Raw genomic sequence first — 14,876 nt, forward strand, 5'->3', positions numbered from 1 at the left:
ACATATAAACAAAAGATAATTTTGTTCTAGCTTTCCAATATTTACAGCAATTATTCCACTTTTGTAGTCTTACTGCATTGGCTAGATAACTCTGGAGCAATACTCAGCTACTGTGCTAACAGGAGGTATTGTTTTGTTAATGGGGGGGCTCTATTTTTTCACCTACAAATTTGATGTTGCTGTTGGTTTCTAAAAAATGTTCTTTATCACGTTCAAGTTTCAGATACGATGCTTGTATTCAATCTTTTAAGATCCCTTCTAATTCAAATTGTTTAATTATGAAGTAATTACCAGTTTTTGATTGAGGCTATAGACAAATGAGTGTTCCAGTGAGCAATCCATCACCCCCATTGAATACCAATGACTTGTTTTTACTTAATAGAGACCTTCTGAATCTTCTTGTTCAATTACATGAACCTCAAGACAACATAGAAGAAAACGAATTCTTCCCAGGAATTAGAAAAAAATTAAGTAGGAAATAAAAGTATTTTGCTTTAGACTTTTTAAAGGTGTTTTCCTTTGAGGTTTTTCAACAAAAATAAATCACTAAAATAACTTTTGAGTGCTAAAGGTAAATTTAGCTGAAAATTCAATAATGTTCTAAGGATATTGGGGGTAAAAGGTCCAAAGGAAGATAAATTACTAACTCTAATATGGAAGAAAAAAATCTAAGATGTTTATTTCTGAAAAGCTTTGGTCTAACATGTAAGCCTCAAGAACATACAACTTTAAAAATATGTATTTAAAATTGAAAGTTAATAAATGTATATATGCTTATATTTAAATATTTTAAAACTTCCTTTAAATTAGCATTCATATACTCACAAAGGTGTCAATGAGAATTTCATATTCATATTGCAGGCAGAAATTGATTCATTATTGATACAAAATTATTTCAATCAGTCAAAAGTTTTCACTTTGGCATTCACCTTCCAAGAATGAAGTGAAAACAAATGCAATTAGTATTTCCATATTCACTCCTTTAATTTCCCTGGAAAACTAAAAATTAGTCCAGCTGTAAAAATATGAGGCACACATTAAATAAGAGACATGTTTAACATCAAGCATTGTGGAATTTTTCTTTACAAGACGATTTCAAGGCCCAGATAAATAAAAACACTTCAGGCAATACATAGTAAATATTTTATTTTAATAATAGCATAGAATTCTTCTGAAGAAAATTGTTATACATTATAGCTATTGTTTTACAGTAACAGAGAGAAAATAAAATTAGAGATACAAATATTAAAGGCCAATTATCAAAATGAAATTAACACAGATTATTATTCATATGAAAAATGTAAACAGAATCATCTATTTGATTTAACATCAAATATATTTTTGGCATATAATTATTTTTACAATGAGAATTATTAATTATTCAACGAATTCAAATATACTCATTCAGCCAAAAGAACAAAATAAGCCTCTTAGAAATTCAAGATTTATAGATTGATATTAAACATTTTCTCCATACATAGAATATTCTGATCGCCACTGAGTTAAACTGTACAAACACTCATATCTATTGTTTTATAGCTTATAATTAGGTATAGCTGGTCACCAGAACTCCTTGTCCAAAATATCACTATTAATTGTACGAGGCAAAGTCCTATAATAAAATTACTGTAATAATGGCCACATCTTTTCAAAAACAGAATATGTAAGTTTCCATTTTCATGACTATGAATCTGGTTTTCCAAAATCTGGTTCCCAAATCCAGTGTCTAAATGTTTCAACAGAGGTGAGAAAGTAAAGGAAATAAATGATTTAATGGAACTCTGGAAAAAAAACTATCATAGATCTTAGTTTGAAAAATACATCAAACATGAGAGATACCATGAATGACTCAGAATTATATAATAATGCCTATATCAAACTTTATTAGTTAGCTAAAGGGCAAAGAGTAAGAGGCAAGTTAAACGTAATACTTGCTTTTAACAAAGCAGACTAAGTAATATGTTAAGTGTTAGGGTGGGATAGGAAAGAACTCAGGCCTGGCAAAAATCTCCTCTTGGACTTTCTATATAAACATCTATTTTAGTTTTGGACTGTTCACCGAGAGGAGCTCTCCCTATCCATGACATGCTTCCCAGACCAACAGGTCTTGGTCTAGCTGCTGTAGGAAGGCAGCAGCGTGAAAATGTAGGAAATGGAAGCCAATTAGTGTCCAAAGTTAGTCCACCCTAACTGGACTCTTTTTAAACTGGGTTATTCAAATGCCAGCTAGAAGTACAGGCTCTAGCTAAAGAACATGAATAGACATCTGTCTTAAAAATGCCTGGAAGAGGTCATGATTATTGGCCTTATGTTCTCCCAGAATAAGAACTTATAAAGTCCTGGAAATCCTCAGCTCTCTCCAGCCACCTTTCCAAATAAAATCTTAATGAATATATTTTAAATCCTTTATTGGGCTCTGTAATCCCTTCAACCAAATAGCCAAGCTGCAATCGTTTTATGTAACATCTGTTTCACTGGAAAATTTGGGAAGTTATTTTGATATTGTCTAGCAAGATCAATGAGTAAACACTGTTCACCCCAAGACAAATGATGTTGCCCTTCAGGGAGCTTTTAGAAAGAAAATAAACTGATAAACCAAGAAAGTAGATTGTCCGCATAGCAAAGCCCTTCAGCACAGTGCAAACATGTTCTTTATGAGGAGGCACAAAGCCACTTGGTAATTTCAAGTGAGAGGCAACAGAAGTCTTTCTTAATCCAAAGTCAGAAGTTTCCGAAGAACTTCAAGCACGATATCGTAACAAAAGTGATACTGCTCCTATATACATATATATAAAAAACAACAGAATGTTAAGTAATTGAATATCAGAATCCACTTTCAGAAAACACATTTGTAATTTTCAGCCACACTGGAAAGTTCCTAAAAAGAGCAAACATTTAACTATAAACACTTAAGAATTTTATGCGAATACATTTTTAAAACTATGAGGAAGATAAATGATCAAAATATAGCTCTTGGCCTAGAACTAGTTACCTTAAGGCTTAGCATAACTGTTCTTTTTAAATCATTATCCATATTCTATTAATCTGCTCTCCCAATGACTACTAACAAATCTGTGACATAAATGATGTCTTTTTATGACATCCCGATAACCTTGACAGTTTAGTGGCAAGTAAGTATCTCAAACTGCTATCCAGAAATGTTTTAAAAATAACTTTAGATGTCACTTAAATAGCACGGCATTATGGACAAAGCATGTGTTTGGACACGAGAAGACCTCAACTTGAGGCTTGGCTCCTCCCCTTCTATCTGAGTGACCCCATGGAGCAGGTTTTATTGCTCTGAATTTGAAGTACTTGGTCAGGAATACCAGAGCACCAGAGCAAAACTAATGTCTACCTCAAACAGTAGGAATTCAATGAGATTATGTCAATAAAAGAGCTTTATAAGTGGTAAAGTGTTATGCAATGTTAATCTTTATATTCATTATTCTTATTATTATGTACGTGGTGAAAGCTTACCTTCGTTTGCACCATGCCAGAACGTTGTTCTCTCATTTGGGCCACTATATCCATGATGTTGAACTGTAATGAGATGACAGTAATTTTGTATGATCCACATAGGGGGAAAAACACAAATTCACAGATTGCCAAAAAGGGTAAAAGAGGTGTCAAGATTTAATCAGAAAGATCTCATTTTCACTCACAACAAAATGTACTATTTTTAACTTAGCCCAATGGATAAGGAAGACTATTTTAATAGGTTTTCAGGAGGAAGCAGTAAGCAATCATTCATAATAAGAGATGCTCTCCAAAATAAGTAATAAATTTGCCCTTGTGTGTCCCTGCTTGTTATCCAAAGGCAGAACTTAAAGCAGCACTGTAATTCTGGAAAGGCACAGAAGACTTTCTCTGGCCCCAACAATAGCATATCTGTTTCTTATATGAAGATCCCTGTCAACTCACACAGAAACCGGGAGCAAAGGTCGACCCAACACTAGATTCCAGACTGTGTGTGGACACCAGTACATCTGGGTGTGGTCATTGAGTTGGTGCAGGCCTACAAAGTCTGTTGCTGGTCCACAATGAGTCAAGAAACTGGGAGTAAGTGCTCAGAAACTCTTATGGCAATTTGACACTGGCACAGCACTGAGAAGTGTGCTCAGCTGAACAGGATATAGACCAGCTCAGGTGTTGCTGAACTTGCCTGGAGAGTCACATGTGGGACAAGCTGAGTATGAGTTGTTTCAGCAAGACATTGTGGACACATGTAAATTTTGTCACCTGTAACCCCAAAGCATATAAAAATAGAAAACAATAAGCATTCCTTTATTTTCATAGCTTATCATTTTTATAATTAAAATTTTTAATTAACCCTTTGAAAAAACTTTTTGTTTTTTAGAGACAGGGTCTTGCTCTGCTGTCTCAGCTGCTGGAGTACAGTGGTGTTGTCATATTTCACTGCAATCTCAAACTACAATCCTCCCTCCTCAACCTCCTGAGTAGCAAGAACTATAGGTGCATGCCACCATGCCCAGCTAACTTTTTTATTTTTATTTTTGTAGAGATGGGGTCTAACTATGTTGCCCAGGCTGGTTTCAAACTCCTGGCCTAAAGTGATCCTCAGCCTTGGCCTGCTAAGGTGCTGGGATTATAGGTGTCAGCCACCATGTCTGCCATCAAAAAACATTTTATTTTATAATACAGATATACAGGAAGTTGTACAGGGTGGCCCTGTGTATCTTTCACCCAGTTTCCCAGATGGTGTCATCTTGTTTAACCAGATATAGTATCAAAACCAGGAAACTGACATTGGGACAATCCACAAAGCTTAATTCAGATTTCACCAGTTTTACATGCAACTGTTAGTGAGTGTGTGAGAGTGTGTATGTGTGCATGTGTGCACGCACACAGCTCCATGCAATTGTATCATATGTGAAGATTCATGTAACTATAACCACAATCCAGATGCAGAGCTCTTCCACCACAAGACTTCCTCCTGCTATCCCTATAGAGTCACACTCGCCCACCCCAATCTCTAACCCTTGGCAAATAGTAATTTGTTCTCCTTCTCTATGATTTTGCTATTTCAAGAAGAAATAGCAAAATTCACCATACAAATAAAATTGCACAATAGCTAACCTTTTGTGATTGACTTTTTTCCCACCCAGAATAACTTGGAGATCCATCCAAGTTGTTGGTGTAACAATAGTTTGCTTCCTTTTACTGCTAAATAATATTCCATGATGTGGATATGTGCCACTTTATTTAACCATCAATTTGTTGAAGGACATCTGGGTTGTTCTGGTTTTTGGCTATTTGAATATAATCTGCTATGAACATTTACATACAGGTTTCTGTATGAACATAAATTTTGATTAATCTGGGATAAATGCCCCAAGAGTGCTATTGCTGGGTTATATGTCAACTTTAGTTTAGTTAATTTTTTCCCCCACCAAGAAACTGCTCAATTGTTTTCCGCAGTGGCTGGTACCAGTCTACATTCCCAATGTCTCATACATATGGGTAATGTATGAGCAATACAGTTTCTCCAAATCTTCACGTAATTCTCCAAATCCTCACCAGCATTTCCAAATCTTCATCAGCATGGGGTGCTGTCACTATTTTTACATAAGCCTTTCTGATAGGTGTGTAATGCTACTCCATCCTGGTTTTAATTAGCATTTCCCCAAGGGCTAATGAAGCTGAGTGTCTTTTCACGTGCTTGTCATCTGTATATTCTCTTTGGTGAACTGTCTGTTCATGTCTTTTACCCATTTCTGTTTTTCTTTTTTTTTAACTATTGATTTTTGAGGGTTCCTTATAAATTCTAGATCCAAGGCCTTTGTTGGATATGTGCCCTGCATACAGTTACTCTCTAGCTTGTTTTTTTTTTTTTACCCTCTTCATTGGGTCTTTCACAAAACATAAAATTTTAGTTTGTTTTCCCTCTGAGATCAGTGATGGCAACAATGCCTGCTCTCACCACTCGTATTCAACATAGCGCTTGACATTTTAGTACAGCAATAAGACCAGAAAATAAGTAGGATGTATACAGATCAAAAAGGAAGAGACAAATCTATATGCACATCGCATGACTGTCTATGTAGACCACACCAAAGAATCTAAAAAAAAAAAACCTACAAAACCTCTAAGAGCTAATAAGTAAGTTTAACAAGATCACAGGGTACAAGATCAACAAATGAAAATCAATTAAATTTCTACATACTTGCAATGAGTATGTGGAAACTGAAAGTACAAACACAATACCATTTACAATTGCTCCAAAGAAAATGAATAGGGTAAATTTAACAAAACATATACAAGATCTATACACTGAAAATGACAAAATGCTGATGAAAGAATTCAAAGACGACCTAAATAAATAGAGATATTTACCATGTTCATGGATTGGAAGATTCAATACAGTAAAGACGTCAGCTCTCTCCAACTAAACTACAGATTTAAAGCAATTTCCATCCAAATCCCAGCAAGTTTTGTGTAGATGTAGCCAAACTAATTCTAAAATTTATTAGGGAAAGCACAGACCCTAGGATAGCTCAAACAATTTTGAAAAAGGAGAATAACGTGGGAGGAATCATTCTATCTGATGTTAAAGCTTACTATATCACTACAATAATCCAAAGGGTGGTACTGGCAGAAGGACAGACACACTGATAAATAGAACACAATACAGAACCAGAAATAGGCCCATACAAATATGCGCAATAATTTTTGACAAAGGTACAACAATAATTCAATGGAGGAATAATAGAATTTTCAATAAATGATATCGAAACAACTGGCCATCAATAGGCCAAAAAATGATTCTTCACCTAAATTTCATAATTTATTAACTCAAAATGGACTATGGACTTAAATGTCAAATATGAACTTACAGAATTTTCATAAAAGAACACAAAAAAATTATTCAGGCCCTCAGCTAAGTGATGAGCTGTTAGACTTGATATTAAAACATGATCCATAAAAGGAAAAACTAATAAAATACAATCTCATCAGAATTAAAAACTGTAACTTCTTTAAAAGTATTTTTTAAAATTATAATTTAAGATTAGGCAAATTATGGAAACACATTTGAATTACTAATTTTTAATCAGTTTACTGACTATAAAACAAACATCACTGGACTGTTTAGTTAAGAAAAGACACAGCTTTCCAAATGTGGCTGTAGTGGTTAATCAAATAATGAAGATGGAAGTGACTGCAACGAAATGAAAACCAAGAGTTACATAATTTTCACTTGGAGTTATGATTCCTCATATATTGGGTTTTGTAGTCATTATTGATTGTGAAGCTCTAAAACTACACTTGTGTTATTTCCAAAGATGTATTGGTTAACAAAGCAAAGGAACCATTAAGACTTATTTGTAATTTACATAAAAAATAATTAATTCAAAGATAAAATAATTATCTTAAAGAGAATTAGATTAAAAAGACAAGGGAGGACTTCTGGTTCCAAAATAATAGTGTAGAAGCAAGCTGGCTTCACTTCTTTACAAAGAAAACCAAAACCAAAACCAAATATACAGCACTGAAATGATCACCAACAATATCCCAGAAATCAAATACGAGGAGAAGACAGTTCCTGGATCCACAGAGATGGGGAAAAAACTCTAAGTAGGCAGTAAGAGAACTGGGTTTCCACTTCTGCAATGCCCGTTCCTCCAATTTGCCCAGCACCAAGAGTGCAAAAAATCTCCACCTGATTCATGATTTCTATACTAGAAAAGGTGACAGCCAGGTTTCCCACCATCTGGGTGACCTGGCAGGAAACCTGTCCTTACCTCAACCCACAGGAAGCACTACATGTGCCTGAAGAAAGAAATATCCTGAGAACGGTCAGAAACAAACAGGTGAGGTGGGACTACCATCCCCAGCCCTGGAAACTCTGGTCTGTAACTCAGCTAAAGGAGATGCCAAACCAGAGTGGTTGTTTAGTAGCACTACATTGCAGAAGATATGTTGCACAGGACCCCTGGACGTGAATCTCTAGCCACCTTTCCCACACTGCCATGATATCCCCTTTGAGACTTTCCCTAATTGGGATGAGCAGCTCTCTTATTGTTTACTGGAGCCAAGGCAAACTTGGTCGTAAGGTGACATCTAGTGCCAAAAAGAAGGCAGCAACTTAGCCCCTCACAAAAAAAAAAAAAAAAAAAAAAAATCAACAGGTAAATTACAGCGAATCTATAAGCAAATATATTCAATAAAAAACAAAAATAAGCCAGACAGAGAACACTGGAATAAATAACTAATCCTTCATTCAAAGACATCAATACAAGATATATATTTCTTGCACATCCACAAGAAACTGCAGTCAACACAAAACCATGACCTCCCCAAATGGATAAAGCAAGGAACCAGTGACTGACCCTCATGAGATGGCCATATGAGAGCTCCCCGATCAAAAATTCAAACTAGTATTAATAGCTTTGAGGAAACTCAGAGATCTCCAAGGTAACAGAAAACCAATTCAAAAATTTATTAGACAAACTTAACAAAGAGATTGAAATAATTTGAAAATCAAATAGAAATCTTGGAGCTGAGAAATATATTAGCTGAACTGAAAAATTCATTACAGCCTCACAATAGCAGAATGAATCAAGCAGAGGAAAGAATCAGTGAGCTTGAAAACCGGCTATTTGAAAATACAGTCATAGGTGAAAAAAGAATAAAAAAGAATGAAGATCATCACCAGATATAGACAATTACCTCAAAGACCAAATCCAAAAATTACTGGTGTTCAAGAGGGAGTTGAACAAGAGAAAGGGGTAGGAAGCTTATTCAAAGAAATAATAACAAAACTTTCCAAAATGCAATAGATATAAATATTCAGGTATAAGAGTGTCAGAGAACACCAAACAGATTCAACCCAAATAAGGCTAAACCAAAGCACATAATAATAAAACTCTAAAAAAATAAAGAGAGGATCCTAAAAAGTAGCAGGAGAAAAGATGCAATTAACATGTAAAAGAGCTCCAATTCATCTGACAATTGACTCTCAACAGAAATCATATGGAGGCCAGGAGGAAGTGGGATAAATTTTCAAAGTGTTGAAAGGAAAAAAAAAAACTACCTGTTATCCAAGAACACTGTATTCAGCAAAGGTACTTTCAAATATGAAGGAGTGATAAAGTATTTTTCAGATAAACAAAATCTGAGGATTCACCACCACCAGACCTGACTTACAAAAAATGCTAAAATGAGTTCTTCAGAAGGAAAATACAAAAATACAAAAAAACACATGCACATTCAAAAAGAAAACTTTTCAAGGCATAAAATCCACTGGTAACATTAACAACATGGACAAAGCCAGAATACTCTATTACTGTAATGATGGTGTGCAATCCATGCCTAACTCTCGTATGAAGCTGAAAGATAAATTCATAAAAAGCCATAATAGCTACAGCAACCTATTAAGAGAAAGGTAATATAAAAATACACAAATTTAGATAATAAGCAGTTGAAATGTGGTGGGGATGGAGTTAAAGCATAGAGAATTTTTTTTTTTTTTACTTTTTTCTTTGTTTGTTTCTATTCTTTACTTTGTGATCTAAGATAAGTTGTCACTTCTTTAAAATAGCTTCTTGAGATTCAGTCAAGGCAAAAAGAACTGGGAAGTCCCCACAGCTGTCTGCTGGGCAGAAAACCCTAGGCTATGGGTGCCACATCAGCTGTACACCCACGGCAACACCGCCCTGCCTGGAGATCTCACACCCTTGACCTACTGCATCAACAAACCATCTGTAGACCTACCGCACAATTAGCTCTGACTCCCAAGCACACAGGATCAGCAGGCCTCCAGCGTGCTGTGGATCTCCTGGTGACCTAAACTTTGGCTCGAGCTGCCCCAAGGGAGGACAGAGCACAAGCTGCCTCTCTTCCTTGGGGTTCCCCTTGGGGTTAAAGAGATGTGGGCATGGTGCCAGTAACTGGAGGGGGCTCCCCTAAGGCCTGGAAATGGACCTGGCAGGGGATCATAGCTACCCCTTCCCACCCCCATTGCTGCAAATGCGCTGAAATATAAAAGAGCCCTATTTGCCGGCCATTACTCTCAAGCACCATCTACTGGATTGAAGCCTAAATTACAACATCCAAAACTCTTCCAGTATACACTGTCTGTGAAATCAGTGCCAGAATCTAGCCACAGTATTAATAAATATCCCATACAGAGCATTGGCCCTCTGAAAGCACCCATAATAAAGCCAACTGACTATACTCAGCTTACGCTACAGTCAAACCCTCAAGGGATATAAAGAATATAAAAACAAAAAGCCTTATCAAAATGATAACAAATTCAACAAGATAAAAGAACACCTGCCCTCTCAGAAGAGAAAGATTTAGTGCAAGAACTTTAGCAATTCAAAACATCAGTGCCTCCTTATCTCCAAATAATTGTACTAGCTCGCCAGAAATTGTTCTTAACTAAATTGAGATGGCTGAAATGACATAGAACTCAGAATCTGGGTGGTAAGGAAGCTTAATGAGATTCAGGAGACAGCTGAAACCTAATCCAAGGAATTCGGTAAAATGATCCAAGAGTCAAAAAGTTGACAAAGCCATTTTAAGAAACAAACAAACTGACCTTCTGGAATTGAAAAATTCACTACAAAAATTTCATAATACAGTTGGAAGCATTAACAACAGAATAGACCAAGATGAGGCAAGAATCTCAGAACTCAAAGATTGGTCCTTCAAATCAATTCAGTCAGACAAAAATAAAGAAAAAAGAATTTCGGGCCGGGGGTAGTGGCTCATGCCTATGATCCCAGTACTTTGGGAGGCTGAGGCAGGAGGATCACTTGGCGCTAGGAGTTCGAGACCTGCCTGGCCAACATGGTGAAACCCCATCTCTACTAAAAATACAAACACTAGCCAGGCATGGTGGCATGCGCCTGTAGTCCCAGTTACTCAGGAAGCTGAGGCATGAAAATTGCTTGAACCTGAGAGGTAGAGGATGTAGCGAGCTGAGATCACGCCACTGCACTCCAGCCTGGGCGACAGAGCAAGACTCTGTCTCAAAAAAAAAAAAAAAAAAAAAAAAAAATTGAAAATGAACAAAACCTCCAAGAAATAAGAGATTATGTAAAGAGATCAAACCTATGACTCACTGGCATTTCTGAAAGAGAAGAAGAGTAAACAACTTGGAAAACGTATTTGAAAATATAGTGCACAAAACTTTTCCCAATCTCACTAGAGAAGTCAATAGGCAAATTTAAGAAATTCAGCAAAGTCCTGTGAGATACCATAAAAGATGACCATCCTCAAGACATATAGTTAACCGATTCACCAAGGTCAATGCAAAAGAAAAAGTCTTAAAGGCAGCTAGAGAGAAAGGTCAAGTTACTTACAAAGGGAATCCCATCAGGCTAGAAGTAGACCTCTCAGCTGAAAGTTACAAGTGAGAAGAAACTGTGGACCTATTTTCAGCATCATCAAATAAAAGAAACTCCAAACAATAATTTGATATTCTGCCAAAGAAAGCTTCATAAGCAAAAGAGAAATAAAATCCTTTTCAGACAATCAAAGCTAAGGAAATTCATGAGCACTAGACCAGTCTTACAAGAAGTCCTTAAGGAAGTGCTAAACGTGGAAATGAAAGAACAGTACCTGGCACCACAAAAACACAAGCACATGACCCACAGACACCATAAAGCAAATATACAATCAAGTCTACAAAGCAACCAGCCAACAACATGATGGCAGCATCAAAATCTCACATATTGATATAAACCTTGAAGGCAAATGGTCTAAATACCCCATTTAAAAGGCTTAGGATGGCAAATTGGATTAAAAAAACAAAGCCCAACCATCTTCTGTCTTCAAGAGACCCATCTCACATGTAAGAACACCCACAGGCTCAAAGTAAAGGGATGCAGAAAGATCTATCATGCAAATGGAAAACAAAAAGAAAGCAGGAGTCACTATTCTTATATCAGATAAAACAGACTTTAAACCAACAATGATCTAAAAGGAAAAGGAAGGGCATTACACAATGACAAAGGGAAAAATTCAAAAAGAAGACTTAACTATCTTAAATATACACACAGCTAACAATGGAGCACCCAGATTCATAAAACAAGTTCCTCTGGACCTATGAAAAGACTTAGTCACAAAATAATATTGGGAGCCTTCAACACCCAACTGACAGGATTAGAGAGATCATCAAAGTGAAAAATTAACAAAGAAATTCTGGACTGAAATTCAACACTTGACCAACTGGACTCAATAAACATCTACAGACTAGTCCACTCCAAAACCATAGGATATACAGTCTTCTTATCTGCACATGGAATATACTCTAAGATCGACATATGCTCAGCCATAAAGCAAATCTGAACAAATTTAAAAATACTGAAATCGGCCGGGCGGGGTGGCTCACGCCTGTAATCCCAGCACTTTGGGAGGCCGAGGTGGGTGGATCACGAGGTCAGGAGATCAAGACCATCCTGGCTAACATGGTGAAACCCCGTCTCTACTAAAAAATACAAAAAATTAGCCGGGCATGGTGGCACGCACCTGTAATCCCAGCTACTTGGGAGGCTGAGGCAGGAGAATGGCGTGAACCCGGGAGGCAGAGCTTGCAGTGAGCCGAGATCATGCCACTGCACTCCAGCCTGGGTGACAGAGCGAGACTCCGTCTCAAAAAAAAAAAACACTGAAATCATCTCAAGCATACTCTCAGTACTCTCAGACCATAGTACAATAAAAATAGAAATTACTACCAAGAACATCTCCCAAAACTACACAATTACTTGGAAATTAAACAACTTGCTCCTAAATGACGTTTGGGTAAACAAATGAATTCAGAAATCAAAAAAAATCTTTGAAATTAATGAAAACAGAGACAAAACAAATGCAAATCTTTGGGATGCAGCTAAAGCCATGCTAAGAGTAAAGTTTATTGTGCTAAATGCCTACATCAAAGAAGTTAGGAAGATCTTAAATGAACAACCTGATGTCACACCTAGAGAAACTAGAAAAAAAGAACAAATCAATCCCAAACTAGCAGAAGAAAACAAATAACCAAAATCAGAGCAGAATTGAATGAAATTAAGATGGAAAAACACATACAAAAGATCAACAAAACTTTTTTTTTTTTTTTGAGACGGAGTCTTGCTCTGTCTCCCAGGCTGGAGTGCAGTGACACAATCTCAGCTCACTGCAACCTCTACCTCTTGGGTTCAAGCAATTCTCCTGTCTCAGCTTCCCAAGTAGCTGGGACTGCAGGCGCACACCACCACACCCGGCTAATTTTTGTATTTTTAGTAGAAACGGGGTTTTGCCATATTGGTCAGGCTGGTCTCGAACTCCTGACCTCAGGTGATCCACCCACCTTGGCCTCCCAAAGTGCTGGGATCACAGGCGTGAGCCACCAGGCCTGGTCTGTTTTTTGAAAGAATAAACAAAATTGATAGACTGCTAACTAAACAACAAAAAAAGAAAATCTAAGCACAATCAGAAATGACAAAGATGACATTACAACTAATCCCACAGAAATATAAAAGATCCTCAGAGATTATTATAAATATCTATGCACACAAAAATTAGAAAATCTAGAGGAAATGAGTAAATTCCTGAAAACACACAACCTCCCAAGACCGAACCAGGAAGAAATTGAAAACCTGAACAGACCAATAATGAATTCCAAAAGTGAATCAGTAATAAAAATTCTACCAACAAAAAAAAGCCCTGGACCAGATGGATTCACAGCTAAATTCTACCACATGTACAAAGAAGAACTGGTACCAATCCTACTGAAACCATTCCAAAAAATTCAAGGAGGAGGGACTCCTCCATAACTCATTCTATGAAGCCATTATCATCTTGATACCAAAATCTGACAGAGACACAATGAAAAAAAAGTTCAAGCCAATATCCCTGATGAACATAGATGCAAAAAAAATCCTCAACAAAATACTAGCAAAACAAATGTAACAACACATCAAAAAGATAATGCACTATGACCAAGTGGGATTTATCCCCAGAATGCAAGTATAATTTGACATATGCAAATCAATAAATGTGATACATCACATCAACAGAATGAATGACAAAAACCATATGAGAATCTTAATAGATGTAGAAGCATTTGATAAAATTCAACATGCTTTCATGATTAAAAAAAAACTCTCAACAAATGAGGCATAGAAGGAACATATCTAAACACAATAAAGACCATATATGACAAACACACAGCTAAGATCATACTGAATGAGGAAAAGCTCAAAGCCTTTCTTCTAAGAACTGGAAAATAAGTCAAGAATGCCCACTTTTACCATTCTTATTCAGTATAATGTTGGATGTCCTAGCCATTGCAATTAGTCAAGAGAAAGAAATAAGGGGCATCCAAATTGGAAAAAAGGAAATTAAATTGTCCCTCTTTGCACGTAACATGACTATATATTCATATATTCATATATATATATGTATATATATATATCCCCCAAAACAATGACTCTACCAAAACACCCTAAGAACTAATAAACTAATTCAGTACAGTTGCAGGATACAAAGTCGACATACAAAAATCAGTGATATTTCTAGATGCTGATAATGAACTAGCTGAAAGGAAATAAAGAAGGTGATCTTATTTACAATAGCTATAAAAAAAAAACTTAGGATAAATTTAACCAAAAAAGTAAAAGACCTCTATGAAGAAAACTATAAAACACTGATGAAAGAAACGAAGAGGATAGAAACAAATGGAAATAATCCCATGCTAATGAATTGGAAAATGGAATACTATGCAGCCATAAAAAAGAGTGACATCCTGTCATTCACAGCAATATGGACAAGTCTGGAGAACATTGTATTAAGCAAAACAAGGCAGGCACAGAAAGATAAATACTGCATGTTCTCATTTATATATGAGAGCTAAAAAATCGAGCTCATGG

At 36.2% G+C, this 14,876-nt stretch overlaps 1 protein-coding gene across 7 annotated transcripts in view; it reads right to left on the bottom strand.

Annotated features, from left to right (window-relative positions):
- Positions 1 to 1,131: 1,131 nt before the first annotated feature.
- The window catches only part of PTPN20 (protein tyrosine phosphatase non-receptor type 20), a 90,978-nt gene continuing 77,233 nt past the window's right edge, over positions 1,132 to 14,876 (bottom strand). For 6 of the 7 annotated variants that reach the window (XM_024253646.3, XM_054522263.1, XM_054522260.2 and 3 more), the window contains 2 exons: positions 3,481 to 3,543; positions 1,132 to 2,776 (listed from right to left, as the gene is read on the bottom strand). In XM_024253646.3, the coding sequence (XP_024109414.3) occupies positions 2,711 to 2,776; positions 3,481 to 3,543 (129 nt within the window). In that variant the 3' untranslated portion in view covers positions 1,132 to 2,710. Of the gene's footprint in view, positions 2,777 to 3,480; positions 3,544 to 3,865; positions 4,243 to 14,876 lie in introns of those variants that run through there. The other variant, XM_054522262.2, reaches the window with a different exon arrangement.

This window comes from Pongo abelii, chromosome 8 (genome assembly GCF_028885655.2).
Source record: "Pongo abelii isolate AG06213 chromosome 8, NHGRI_mPonAbe1-v2.0_pri, whole genome shotgun sequence".
Classification (NCBI taxonomy): domain Eukaryota; kingdom Metazoa; phylum Chordata; class Mammalia; order Primates; family Hominidae; genus Pongo; species Pongo abelii.